Below are 15,535 nucleotides of genomic sequence, written 5' to 3'. Positions count from 1 at the left end.
GTTTGTTGCAATCGGTTTTCTCAAATGGTTTGAGTTACCTTTACTTTTTGGGTTTTACAGTGCATCTATGCATCTGGAAGCGAAATCAACTGAAAATATTGATAATAAATGTACACTGTGAAATCCCACATATTGTTCTAACAGTTGCTTTGCACAGAGATGAGAGCCATTTTATATGGCATTACATCAGTTACGATGTTTCAAACAAAAGTGCCTTACATGAGGTGTTGTCTGAGAATCTGTCTGTGGCAAAATGCTGAATTACAGACCACCAAAGGACAGAAGAGGCCACATTCCCATAATAAAACAGATTTAGAAAGACATAAAGTCATCCTACGCATGTAAAACGTTAATATAATGATCTCTGGACACACATCAGATGTATGCCATTCCAAAGACCAAACAGTCAATAAATACAAACTCCATAGCAGAAAATTGCAGAGACACCATTTCAATCGCTCGCAAAAAGGGAAAATTGCATGTAACAGTTCACAAATCAGTTTTTATTAATTTAAACACAATCAAATAATAAATGTCAAAAACATCTGTACACATCTTTTTTTTTTTGCAGACACAACAAACTGTGTTTCACAATGAGACCCACATATACTGTAAATTATTTCCAGTTTGCATTATGATTGCATCATTTGTTTAAAAAAATGCTGTGGTAAATCTGGAAAACATCTATTGTTACTGTGATCTAGCAGCAAAATGTGATTCCCCAGTAATGGGGCCGATGTGTAGGGGAAGGGGTGGCGGGCGATGCAATAAGAAAGGCTAAAATTGTAAATGTGCTGAGAAAAACTAGGCCAGAAAAGACGACCTCACCTGCAGGAGCCGAACATCATCATCATGTGCCGGGAGGGAAAATTAAAAACAGATCGAGTTAGCTGGGGAAATTCACAGTCGATAGCACATGTATGTTCTTAACTCCATTGCATGTGTGTGTGTAGGTGTGAGTGAGTAGTGGCTTTCTTAAAGTCTAAGAGCTAAAGTTTCCAGTCCACCGATACCTTAGAACTACCAATATGCATCATGAAAATCCGACTACAGCGATTTCCAAGTGGACACAATCAAAATAAAAAGACTACTTCATACAAAAATTACACTTGCTGTACAGGAGTTGCTGTTGTACAAAAGATAATAAAAGCTTATTTAAGCTTAATTCCCCATCTAGGACGCTCCAACTTGGTATAATATTAGGGAACACAGACATTTACACTCAGTTTTGAAAGCTTGACATTCAGAAGATTATTATTGTTGGTATTATTAATGTTACGTTGCTTATGTTCTTTCTTGGAGTTTGAGCTACAGTCGGGACTTAATTTAATTTCCACCATTCATCAGTCTCACCACCAGAAATCTACTACACTGCAAAACAATGATTTTTGTTAGATTTTTTTGTCTTGTTTCTAGTACAAATATCTAAAAATTCTTAAATCAAGAAGAATTTTCTACACAAGCAGAACATATTGTCTTGTTTTAAGAAATAATTCGCCAAAATGAAGTGAGTTTTTCCTTAAAACAAGCAAAATAATCTGCTAATGGGGTAAGGAAAATAATCTTATGTCAAAAGGAAAAACAAGATTATTTTGCTTACCCCATTGCAAGATTATTTAGCTTGTTTTAATGAAAAACTCACTTAATATTGGCATGTTATTTCTGAAAACAAGACAATATGTTTTGCTTACCTAGAAAAAGTTTCTTGATCTAAGAATTTTTAGATATTTGGACTAGGAAGAAGACAAAAAATAGTAAGAAAAACTTTTTTTTTTCAGTAGGAAACAAAACATCACTAAAGAAAGAAAAAAAATGAAATTATTGACACTTGACATCCATGCTTTTGGTCATGACAAAAAAAAAATATCACAAAAAAAACAAAACCTTATCTACATTTATTTATTGAATGAAAACGTCAACACTTTCAAGCTTTGCGCGAGCTACTGCGCAAACACCCTTACGTACATAAGTACTTCCATGAAACAGCTTTCCACAGCATGTACCTTAATCAATATAGGAAGGAATAGTCCAGTGATTACAAATTTACACACACAACAGAACAAAAAAAATGCCTGTACACGATTGTCTCTGCAATGTAAATAACATTTTCTTAAATTTGTAGTTTTTTCCTCCTTAAATTACTTAGAAAATCAATTTTTTTGTGTTTCCTCCATAAACTTCTTGTTCAAGAAGTAATCAAAGTACTTGATCTGAAAAGGCACAAGTCTTTCAAAAACAAATCGCCTTTATAATTTTTTTTTAGGGCCAGCGCCGCTCCACAAAGTCTCTGGGATTATAAATAAGAAGCGAAGGATATCCTGGGCAATAGGGAGAGCTGGCAAAATGAAAAAAAGAAAAGCAAGGGGCCTTGCCCGACTGTCTTTGTACCATCGTTTAAAAAAAAAAAAAGACATGAAGAGACAAAACATTACACCAAGTTGCAGTGGGACCGGAGTCCTGCTGAGTTCCAAAGGCATCGGTAGCTCAGTTTTTGTCACAGGTGTGAACCCTTGCCGAGTCCCCCCGCGTAGACAGGGCTGTAAAACATTTTGATGGCTTCGGAAAAAAAAAAAAGCCAATTCACAGTAACCAGGGCCAGCAGCTGCAGTGCCATAAATTCACTCTCCTCCACTTCGAAAAAGGTTTAGGGTTAAGACGAATTGCGGCCATGTGTCAACACGCTGAGTCTCTCTCTGTACGTTTGTATGTGAACATTTTGAATTTTTTTGGTCTGGTGCTATCAGAACGCAGACGCTCGAGCGATGCAGCAGGCTGACGGTGCTGGGTCTGTAGGGGCCCCTGAATGGCCTGGGGATGGAGCGACAGGGCCGTCACAGTGCTACAAATACTCCAGGTCCAGAGCGTGGTGCAGAGCCATGAGGTCAGAGTGACTAGAGATCCTCCAGAAAGGCATGTTGTGCTGGAAAGACAGGGAGGCAAAGAGAGAGAGTGAAAATAAAGAAACACAAAACCTGCAATGAATACTTGACTTAGGAAAACAATCACGCCCATGAGTGCCGTCTGAACAGCCTCGATGGGCCGTAACATCACACGGGACTTGAGAAGAGGAAGCACGTACAAACTACAAGCACCAAAGCGACACCCGTACCTGTGAGATCATTCAGTAAATAGCATTATGCATAATAAGAATAATAATATCAATTTTTTGAAGGGGATTTATGTTGGTTTTGTTTTCAGTTAAAATAATATCAGGTAGTGTAACCATCAAGTACTAATTTTTTTCAGTCATCTTTTTTTCAGCTTAGTCTTATTATTATTCAGGAGTCACCACAGCGAAATGAACTGCTAACCATCAAGTAAACAAAAAAATACATTACATATTTTGGTAACACTTTGGAATGATGGTCCATTAGGTAATGCATTTACTAACATTAACTAAGTATGAATAACCTTGTAATCCATTAATTAATCATAGTTCAACAATAACTAATGCATTATTAAATGTTAACATTAGTCAATGCACTGTAAGTTAACATGAACCAACATTATTTACTTTAACAACATTATAAATACAACAATAAATACCGTAATAAATGTATTACTAATAGTTAAATACATTAACTACTTGATCATTATTTTAAAGTGTTACCCACATAGTACTTACAACTTAAACATCTCTTTTTTTAACAATTATCATGAATTATTATTATTAGTTCATAATAATTATTATATATTTCTCACTATATTTTGTAGCCTAAACTAAGGTCAAATTAGATATTTTAAGAAACTCATGAACCTTGACACAGTAATAATGGTCTGCAGGGGTCCCATTTAAGGCATAATTTCCTGTTTTAGCTTTTTTTTTTGTATGTTTCTACCTGATAATTGGCAAAGAAATGCTCTAATATTAATAAATAAATATTTGTTTAATAATAATTCTATACATTTGAATGTATTTTAATAAAGTTGAAAAACAAAAACAATAAAAAAGGACACATAAAACGAGTAAGAACCGTCATAAAATAAATCACAAGACTTTATGAGTTCTTAGGAAAAAGAAACACCTGGTGGGAAATAACTGTTAACCGCACTATATATACTGCGATGAGAAAATAAATGAAAATATCAGAGACCACCTGAAAATTGCTCTGGATTTACAGGGTTTTTTAGGTAGAGTTTTGAGTAAAAATGTTGCAAATTTTATTTATTTTTGCATTATTTTATTCCAAATAAAACTATTTATTTATTTATTCATTCATTCATTTCCCAGAGATGGGTTGCAGCTGGAAGGGCATCCGCTGCGTAAAACATGTGCTAGGTAAGTTGGTGGCTCATTCCGCTGTGGCGACACCAGATTAATAAAGGGACTAAGTCGAAAATAAAATAAATGAATGAATTCATTAATACATTCATTCATTTAAGTTATACTTGGTCATAAAAATACATATGTTCAGTTCTGGGTAAAAAAAATTAAATATTAAACATGAATTAAAATATAAGAATCATAATATTAAAAAAGCTAAAATAACACAAAACATAAGTTTACATTACTAAAAATATATACAGTCGAAGTCGGAATTATTAGCCCCCTGAATTATTAGCGCCCCAGTTTATTTTTTTACCTCAATTTCTGTTTAACAGAGAGAAGATTTTTTCAATACTTTTCTAAACACTTTTCTAATAACTGATTTATTTTATCTTTGCCATGATGACAGTAAATAGCATTTTACTGGATATTTTTCAAGACACTTCAATACAGCTTAAAGAGACATTTAAAGAATTAACTAGGTTAATTAGGTTAACTACACAGGTTAGGGTAATTAGGCAAGTTATTGTATAACAGTGGTTTGTTCTGTAAACTATCGAAAAAATTGCTTAAAGGGGCTAACTGTATATACACTTGAAGTCAGAATTATTAGCTCAACTTTGATTTATTTTTCTTTTTTTTTATAATTCCCAAATTATGTTTAACAGAGCCAGGAAATTTTCACCGTATGTCTGATAATATTTTTTCTTCTGGAGAAAGTCTTTTAGTTTTATTTAGAATAAAAGCAGTTTTTAATTTTTTATAAGACATTTTAAGGTCAAAATTATTAGCCCCTTTAAGCTATGTTTATTTTCGATAGTCTACAGAACAAACCATCGTTATACAATAACTTGCCTAATTACCCTAACCTGCCTAGTTAACTTAATTAACCTAGTTAAGCTTTCAAATGTCACTTTTTTTAGCTGTATAGAGGTGTCTTGAGAAATATCTAGTCAAATATTATTTACTGTCATCATGGCAAAGATAAAATAAATCAGTTATTAGAAATGAGTTATTAAAACTATTTTGTTTAGAAATGTATTAAAAAAACTTCTCTCCATTAAACAGAAATTGGGGGGAAAAAATAAACAGGGTGGTTAATAATTCAGGTGGATTAATCATTCTGACTTCAACTGTATATATTTTACCCAACACTGCATATTTTTCATGTCTTAACACTTCTAAAGTAAAAACATTTATTTTAAAATGCATATAAACATGACTGAAAACACAGCACCTTTTTGTTACATTATGCAACAACATAAAAAATTCTCAACATGCCAAAATTGTCATTCTAAATTCAAAATGAATGTCATAAGAGAAAATTCATCAACTCCAGAAAAAAAAAAAAAAGACCAGACTTTTCAAGTGGTCTTTTCATTTTTCCCCTAGCTGTACAGCACTTCTGCATAAACATATCCGGACACAACATTGCAAATGAGACATTGTTCCTGAGAGAGGCCACGGGGAAATATGATTCTGCCAGAATGAAAGAAGCTTGTCAGCTCAGAGTCGTCCACACACAAACCATTACTGAGTCTTATCAAAGGTATAGCCTCTCTCAGGCATATGTTCCGCTTAGAGAAGCTTGCACTGACCCTTAAAAGACTCTTTTCTTTTGTTTTGTAAATTGTCTTTGCTTTTAACTTTAAAAGCCAGAGATGGTATCTCTGTTTGCCTCGGTCGAGTTATTAAGTAGAGGGGAATTGTTTCTGGGATACGATAGAAAAACTAAAGTATACAAAGGTTTGACTTTGCTTTGGTGGTTAAATACAAAGTCACCCTTGACACTAGCGTTGTATCTGACAAAACTGTGGCATTTTGTATCAAGCTGGCTTTCTTAACCGCCAAGGACTTATTAAAATCCTCTGTGCTACAAGTACATCCAAACCATTTGTGGCAGAGGAAATGGGGACTGACAAGTAGAACTTAAACTTCCCATGTACACATTCCTTGCATGATTAATTGACAACATGGAACTAATCAGTTGGCACAGTATAATAAAGAATCAAATCAACGCTGTTTTTAACCTGACTGAACAACAGCCTGCTTTGATAATTAATTACATGATGCATAATCAGGTTTGTGGTGGTTTATATACATGAAGAAAAAAAAATTGGCAGACATTCCGAATACACTGGCGGCAGGTAACATAAATCTTCAAGTTTGAACAACAGGAAAGGAGAACAACAACTCTCACACTGCAAAAAAAAAAAAAAATAAAAAAAAAAAAATGCATGTCTTACTTTAAGTTAAGAAGCATGTTCTAGACAAGTAAAAAATATATTGCCATATTTGTCAAAATTAGGTTAATAAAACAAGCAAATACATCTCAAAATGGGGTAAAATAATCATGCTTTGGGTTTGACATAAGACTATTTTGATTACCCCACTGGCAGATTATTTAGCTTGTTTTATTAAAAAAACCTACTTAATTTATACTTATTATTTCTGAAAACAAAGCAATATTTTTACATGTAATAATTAATATATATATATTTTTTTATTTAGCTTCTTGATTTAGGAATTTGTAGACATCTGGATTAGAAATAAGACAATTTCTTAAATTTTTGGCTGCCCTTCTGACAGTCCTAATGTTCTTCTGAATATCCTCAATGGGCTATATGCACACAGACTTTTAATTTTCAGACAGGAAGCCCAAGGGCTTCCGGTGAACTGTCTTTCTGTTACAAAATTAGCAATCTTCACAGCCTGTTATATATGATATGAATTTGGTCTCATATCAGACAAGAAATACTGCATTAAATTCCATTTCCCCCACCATGTTTTTAAAATATGACAGTTTATTTTACCCCAGTATTTTCAATGGAATTTCTGCGCTAACCTGTTGCTATTGACGGTCTTTCATCTCGTTTTATGCTTGAGCAACTAAATGAATGCTTAAGTCAATTACATTACAACATCGATGCTTTAAAAACAACCTTGTGGAATTGAAACAGTCACATTAAGCTTTTACCAGAAGTTTATCGTTGGCTTTAAAACTCTAGCTGTGCATAGAGCCCATTCATCAAACAATGATTTAAACCTCTTAAATGCATGTTGTATTCACGGTTCTGATCTATTCATGCCTGAGAGGACTTGTCTAGCATTATCAATGGGACAGTCTCACAATGTGTGTCATCTCGCCTCCCTTTACATTCGAGCTATCAAGGAAATTGAGCTGATTACAATGTGAGAATGATTTTTTCTACATTTTCATGGAACGGACTTTAAGGTGAGATCTTGGAAAATGCTAATGTTAGTCTGATAGCACTGAAAACCCACATTGCACCCAATGAATCGGCATCTAAAGCTACGCTTCCTAAATGCATGAACTACATAACGTTACTACAATACGTAACGTGTTATGTGTTAGTAATTGCGCTATAATCCTTTCTGCACCAACAAGATGCGCAGAGGTACTGTATGCAATTACATATTTTGACAGGCAGGTAGAAAAGCCTATCATAACGTTCGGCCCGAACATTTTGATTGGACAAACTTTTTCTGGTTCAACACCTTTCACAGAATATTTAAATACATATAAATACATCAGACCACTTCATTTAATGACTGCCATCAGGATGTGAAGTTATAACCAGTATAAACAATGTTTCTGAAGACAATCAAACTGCACTTTAAATAAATAAATAAATAAATAAATAAATAAATAAATAAATAAATAAATAAATAAATAAATGCATTGGTTTTGTCTTGTTTCTAGTTCAAATGTCTGAACATCAAGAACCATGTCTAGACACGTAAAAAAAAGGTTTTGTGTTTAGAAATAATAAGTCAGAAATGAAGCTTATTTTGCTTACACCATTGGTAGATAATTTAGCTTTTTTAATGGAAAAACTCACTTAATTTCAACTTAAAACAAAACAATTTATGCTGCTTGTCTATAAAATGCTTCATAATTAAGAAATTTTTGATATTTAAACTTCAAACAAGACAAAAACTCTTGTATGTTTTGCAATGCATCTATTTTTAAAGGAAAGTTTAAAGGAAATGGAGCATAAAGATTTTAGGAGACCTCATACCTTTTTCGAGCCTTGCTCCTCCTCCACACCGTCCCCCACCACCACATAAACAACTTTCCTCCCAAACCTCTGGATTACTCTCTCGAAGCAGCTCTCTTTTCCTGCGGAGAGGACAAACAGGTTTAGTTTGCTGCAAAGAGCAGAGGAAGCCACATCCAAGACCAAGTCCCAATGAGGAGCTCTTTAAATACCCAATAAGTTACACAAAATTACGCAGTGTAAACACTTTGCCTTGGCTTGGAGATTCGATAAGATCGATGCCCAGATAAAAGCAGCCTGAGAAGCATTAAGTGTGTCTTATTCCTCCCAGAACGTGGGACAAATGGAGTTTAACAAGCTAAATCAACCTCACATGCAAATTCCGCAGCAAGGGAGGCGCAAACTAAAGTACGAAAGTAAAGGTTGGTGTTTATTTTGCATTCAAAAAAGCGGAGAGACCCGAAAGAAGAGAAAAAAAATGTCAAAGTGGAATGACATAAATTTGCCGAAGTGGTTTCATATGTAGACCTGAAAAGGAGAGGCCCGGTTGAGGCTGAGCTCCAAGAAAATAATCCCAGCCTGATTAGACCTCTTCCTGAACATCAACCCTCTCGTGTGTCCGCCACTTCTGCAGCCTAACCCAATCACACGCCATGTGTCTCTTGATGTTTACATGTAATATCGCCGTAATTATGGCCACACTCCAATCGGGTCTATTCATACGCACAGGTAGGTCAGTACTGAGCTCACACTTACCTATTTTGGTGGCGCTATAAATGTTTTCAATTGGAAATACTACTCCAAGTCCATACAGGAGGACCTTGGCGAGGGCAGGTATGAGCTGTGTTGTGGTCACTAAGATGTTCACACAGTTTGATCTGTAAGTGAAAGGCAAATATGTCAAGTTAAGGCAGAACAAGCTTACAGATTAATCATTAAAGAGATTGTTTACTTAGCAATGGAAAATACCCCATCATTTATTCTCTCTCACATGAGATTCTTTCTTCTAAGGAGCACAAATGAAGATATGTTGTACAATGCTGGTAGCTGGGACTCATTGACTTCCATAGTAGAAAAAACTAATACTATAGAACTCGATGAGTCGCAGCAACCAAAATTGTTCAAAATACTAGGGTGAACTATCCCTTTAACCATTCGCAAAATAATTGGTGGCCAAAAATGCTGTTTCTCAAAAATAATAATTGTCCTTAAGGGCACCGGGGTAAAAAGCGCACCATTATTCATGCCTCTCGCTGATTTATGTGTATCACTGATGGGCTCTATATAATTCGCTCGTGCTAAGGCCTACCTTGAATGGATTAATGTTAGTGCTTTCAGTGCCAGTGTTAACCAGGAGTCAGTCAGGGCTTCAATTTCTGCTCGCAATTGCAACCAGGCTTCCCTTTTGGCCGGGCCAAGCAGACCTGAAATGAACAGAAACATTGTTTGAGTTGGACCGTCCCGCGAATACTTTGAGAAATTTCGAAATTTACTCAGACCAAGTGGTTTCTACATAAGGGATTATTTGAGAAACCTATGAGTGCTTTTGTTGACACGCCACCCCTCTTCCCTAGCAATTTTAGCAAAGCAGTTTATTGGGGGATTACCTCCGACGTTATTTTTATAGGTGGTGTAAATTTCTTTTACTCGTCTGTAGCGGAACGCAAGCTTTCTCATCCAGTCCACGCCTCCTCGTACGCCGGTGGCCAGACACAGGTTGGCACTGGTGGCAGCAGCGTGGAATCCGTCTGTGCTAAAATTATATGTGCTAAACAGAGAGGAGAGAAAGAGAGAATGAGTTTGACTTGGGTCAAAGTGAACTGTGAAATGGCTAATACTGTGCTAAGTGTACCTTAAATCCTGTCCATTGTCATCCGATGACACATCATCAATATGAACTTGATCGCATTCCTAAAAACAAGCAGAAACATAATGATGAGCTGACTGGATTATTAAAACACAGCGATTTAATGAATGGTGTTCACGTGCAGAACTGGGTGAAATTTGGCAGCTTGAATCCATGAAGTGAATAATGTCAACAACTAAGGAATTCCCAACTGAAGGCTAAGCTCAAATCAACCCTCAACCACTTCCAGCCTCTAACCCCCCACCTGCTAAATCTTAATAAAAATAAACACCATCATCAGGGGACTGGGGTTCAACCCATTTGACCATTACCACTAGGGGGATCTCTCGATATACACATCTGCTGGTACACAAAGTCAGTTGGGATAGGACCGGGACTCTCAGAAGGTAGAAGCGGCCTCTCGGTGTTAGATCTGCTAGTCCAGAGAACAGTGCCTGAACAAAGAGATAGCTGTGGGATAATGAGAGCGTCTGTGCCCCCTTCAGGGTCTCCACTTCTTGGAGAGGCTGAATGATTCTGCAGCTCAGAGCTGATTCAGCCAGTGTACACAGTAACACAAACCAGACTTTCTGGTAAATGTAACGTACTAGAAAAATTGAACCTGATGCTAACCGCCAATGAAATTATGACCTCTGATTGCTGCCGAGCCACACACCAACACAGCCCGAGGCCAGCTTTTTGGAGAAAGCAGACTGAAAATCTGTTATTAGTTTTCCATTTATAGTCGCCCTCTCTCTCTCTCCCCCTCCCCGCACAAACGCTCTGGATGTTAGTGAGCAGGACCTGAGCATTTAAATCAAGCAAAAAAATCTCATGGAAACATGGAATGCTAAAGAAATCTGAAAATCAAATATTATTTTAATAAATTTATCTGTTTAATAAATCTGTTTTGTTTAAATGCACCACAATACATTGACTATATTCACTGAGAAATTGATGAAAATATTCATTTTCAATATGGGGTGTACTCAATTATGCTGAGCACTGTATATACATTTTTAAAAATTCTTCAGAATAATTTTTTTGTGTTTAACAGAATAAAAAAACTCAAAAAATGATTAAATGATGAAACAATTTAATTTTATTAGATGAACTATCCTTTCAAACACTCATAAATAAAGTAAACTAGATGTAAACTGACATTACCAACTTCTTCATTCTTATTGAACTCTCCTGTTGACCAAAAAAATGACCAGTGAACATTTAATAGCAGAAAACAAAGATAAAATATGCTTTTTTATCTTGAAGTTTGATTTTTTTTCCCAAAATGACCCAACATTAGAAAAAAATACTTTCTATTTTTATGAATTCATATACACTGAAAACAATTATTCAAGAATGATTAAGGAAGAAAGGAAGTTAAGTGGTTTTAAACAGTTTATTTGGGCTGAATCTAAACAAATAAATTAAGTTGAACATAAATTTAAATTGTTTGTTGAAATTCAACACATTTAAATTGTTTGCAACAATTTTGCAGACATCTTTTTTCAGTGTAGGGTGAACGACTATAAAACCTGCCATGTTTTAAAACCATTTTACACCACAAATAATCCAGAGGCACTCAATGGCACAAAATTGCACCACAACACACATTCACAAACACACAATCACACAATCACACGCACGCACGCACACACACACACACACACACACACACACACACACACACACACACACACACACACACACACACACACACACACACACACACACACACACACATACAAATAAACAATAAAGATACTTTCACCATTAGAAAATTTAAACATTTACTTTAGTAAAAAATCTGTAGTGTCCACTTAATAAATATTGATAAAATACTGCACACTGACAAGAGAAAACCTAGACATTTAGAGTTTGTGATGAACAATGATGTTGTTTCTTCAGGCAAAATAGATTTGGGGATTAAAATAAATTTTGGCTGCTTTATTTTAGAGGTTTAGTGAAGGAAATTCATAAATATAAATATTAGTTAATGCATTTTTGACCTTCAGGACAAACAGAATATAGTGTTAAAACTAAAAAAATGCTCAACCTTATTCTAACAAAATACTTGGTAATCGAATATTAGAAAGCAGAATTTCTTTTTAGCCATTATTTAGAAATTCCTTTCCACAGCTTTAATCCTTTTAATTAAGTTTCAACAGGCTGCTAAGACACAGAAATACCATCAAAAAAAGGACTTCCTTGTTTTAACTCAATCTGAACCTGGCCAAATGCTGACGTTATTGCATTCCTGCCTAATGCTACAGCAGGGTAGGGGTAAGCGTTTCAGACCGTAAACCTTTTTTATTTTACTGGTTCCCCTCTGAACAAATTTTTCATCTCTCTGGATTTGTGAGGAGAGGGAGGGGAGAGCGACGTGAAGAGAAACTCAAACCAGCTGTTCTTTAACAGAATTAAAATCTTGACCCCCAACCCCTGCTCTAATGCAGCCATTCTCTCGCCAAGCCTCTCCCAGCAAGCCCCGAGATCCAAAGAGGAAAAGACTTTGACCCGGTGCCCTGCTCCTCCTCTCCAGGGCTCCACAGGCCCAGATAAGGGGGAGGACGGCTGGAAGTTTGTGTGAGGGGGGAGGTGTGGGGGGGGTATGGTGAGATGGGGTGACCTCACATGGAGAGCTCTGAGTGTTACGGGGCCAAAAGATGGACTGCCAATTGCAGCCGTGACTCAGGAACACCTCCAGCTATTTGTGTAATCTGTTTCTAGATAGTCAGCAGTGGATCTGTAATACTTCTGAAGCACCAATTTGTTTCCCGAAGAGGACCTTTGGACAGGCCAAAATCATTACAGAAAGCCGGGGCCTCCGTCAAAACGTTTAATCCAGAGTATTAACTGTTATGATGACAAATGCAACGTTTTGGATAAATAAAACATGGAATATCTGAAAGATTTCCAACCAAAGTACAATGTAAGGGGTTGTCTGGTCAGAGTGGTTTTGCTTTAAAAAACAGAGATGCAGAAAGTTAAATGGGGTAAAAAACATGCTTGTCATGGACAAGCATAACCGTCAAACATGTCTGTTTAAAACACATTTACATAGACAAACAAGTGTGTATATTTACATATGTCATGACAGTCTGGAATATATATTCCATATAGAATATATAAATATATTCCAGTCAAAACAGGCCCTGTAAACAGTGATCGGGTAACATAATTGGTAACACTTGAAGATTTATAATCATGACATAACACATATCATAAATATGGAAATTTTATGCTTTATGATTATGACAACTGTCAGTAAGTGTCATTAGCTCAGTTATGTGATTTTAAATGCAAAGGAGTGTTTGAGACATCTTTGTTAAGTCAACTTGACAAACAAATGCATCACAACCTGTCTTTGTTATGATACCTTCACATAATCAAGAAAACATTCTGTAACTTGTCATAAATCTGTCATAAACATGATGGTCATAGGACCATTATAATGGTGCTATAAATATTTTTTGATCACTTTTTTTAAGTGGAACAAAATTAATTTGTCATTAAAATTTCTCAGTAGAAGTGTCAATATAGTAGTGCTTCTCATAGGTTTGAAATATATTTACAGTGGTAGCCGGATTGAAACACACCTTTTACCCATGGCACATGGTTACTTACATGCGACAAAAAAGTGATTTTTAACAATATTTTTATTTATTATACATTGTTTCTATTCAATGGGTTGAAGTTTATTTAGTGTTTTTAAGACTGTTGAAATAAAAAAAAGAAATCTACTATTTATTTTACTTTTATTTTATGCAGGAGCCATGTGGCAGGTAAAAGCTGCTGCTGACATTTTGTACAGCATTGCCAAAGCATGTATAAATAAAATATGTAATATGTCAACGCCATCAAATAAAAAAAAATATTCACAGCAAACGAGAAATAGATGACATAAAGGAATAAAAACATCTATGGAATAAAAATCTCTAAAAAGTATAATAATTACAAGAATAAAAAATGTAGATTATTATAAATAAGACAAATGAGTTTTTATAAGACAAATATTTTGCAGCCAGTTTAGAAGTAGTTTCGTCCTCCCTGAGTAAATAGAAATGTTTATCTGACTCGTTTGGATAAAAAAAAATTTAAGGTGACACTTTTTTGATGGTCCATTTGAGTATTAGTCTGCTTAATGTCTGCTGATACTGCTCCTTAAATAGACATTTAACTGACTATAAGAAGCTTTGCAAGTTCATGTCAACTTACACTAACCTAACAGTCTACTTATAATCTAGTGAGAATAAGTTGGCATGTAGATGCAATGTAACTTAAATTCAACAAACAGATTATTATTCATATTATTCAAAACAGAAATTATTCATGTAATGTTTCACTCTGTCTTATGGCTCTGCACACGATGTCAGCTGCGAAGCCAAGCAAAAGTAAATTAGGCTTAACATAAAAATGATGTCTCCCTGCGTTCGGGTGGGTTTCCTCCGGGTGCTCCGGTTTCCCCCACAGTCCAATGACATGCAGTACAGGTCAATTGGGTAGGTTAAATTGTCCGTAGTGTATAAGTGTGAATGAGTGTGTGGAAGTTTCCCAGGGATGGGTTGCGGCTGAAAGGGCATCCGCCGCGTAAAAACGTGATGGATAAGTTGCCGGTTCATTCCGCTGTGGCGATCCTGGATTAATAAAGGGACTAAGCCGACAAGAAAATGAATGAATGAATGAATGAATAAAAATGATGACGGCTTAGAAAGTGAAACCAAAAGCCAAATCCCGGAGATTTAGAAACCCCGGATGGATGTATTTTTAAGTGCCAAAAAGGCATGTCTCTGTGGGTCTCTGCAGAGCACATGAGATTGTCTGTGGTGTTGACAGTTCTCGCACAAACAGAACGAGAAGAAGAAAACATGTAGGGAGAAAAAAGATTTTCTCAGATAGCGGATGTTTGGCGGATTCAAAAAAAGTGTAAACAGATGATAATAATAAATAAATAACTGTCTCCAAATATACTTGGGCGCCTGTTAATATACCTGGCCGGCCCGACCAAGTAAAGTCTATGTGTAGAAAGCACTGCAAAACTGTGCCAACTAATTTTGTAACAGCATCATCAATATTTGAATACTTATTCAATATGTACCACAGTTGAGGTCAAGAAAATATTAATTATGCTGTTATAAAATGGCCTCATGACAATCATGTTTATGAAAGATTTATGACAAGTTATGATGTAATGGTAATATCAGTTTTTTTATGACAAAGACATCTTAAGCAATGTCAGCTTTGCATTTAAATGACACTTAATGACAGTTTTCATAAGCATGCGTAAAATATAATTTATTTACATGAAATGTGTCATGTCAAGCTTACAAATCTTTCCTGACATACTATATGTCAGGTATATGAATATGAATACCCACTTCAACTAAAGTGTCACCAAAT

The 15,535-nt window shown here is 35.5% G+C and overlaps 1 protein-coding gene across 6 annotated transcripts in view; it reads right to left on the bottom strand.

Moving 5' to 3' along the window:
- Window positions 1–482: 482 nt before the first annotated feature.
- The window catches only part of eya1 (EYA transcriptional coactivator and phosphatase 1), a 92,836-nt gene continuing 77,783 nt past the window's right edge, over window positions 483–15,535 (bottom strand). For all 6 annotated transcript variants that reach the window (XM_056450420.1, XM_056450422.1, XM_056450421.1 and 3 more), the window contains 6 exons: window positions 10,142–10,200; window positions 9,897–10,057; window positions 9,599–9,713; window positions 9,046–9,167; window positions 8,311–8,411; window positions 483–2,920 (listed from right to left, as the gene is read on the bottom strand). In XM_056450420.1, the coding sequence (XP_056306395.1) occupies window positions 2,840–2,920; window positions 8,311–8,411; window positions 9,046–9,167; window positions 9,599–9,713; window positions 9,897–10,057; window positions 10,142–10,200 (639 nt within the window). In that variant the 3' untranslated portion in view covers window positions 483–2,839. The remainder of the gene's footprint in view (window positions 2,921–8,310; window positions 8,412–9,045; window positions 9,168–9,598; window positions 9,714–9,896; window positions 10,058–10,141; window positions 10,201–15,535) is intronic.

This window comes from Danio aesculapii, chromosome 24, assembly GCF_903798145.1.
Source record: "Danio aesculapii chromosome 24, fDanAes4.1, whole genome shotgun sequence".
In the NCBI taxonomy this organism is placed as follows: Eukaryota; Metazoa; Chordata; class Actinopteri; order Cypriniformes; family Danionidae; genus Danio; species Danio aesculapii.
This window is presented reverse-complemented; position numbering and strand designations above follow the sequence as displayed.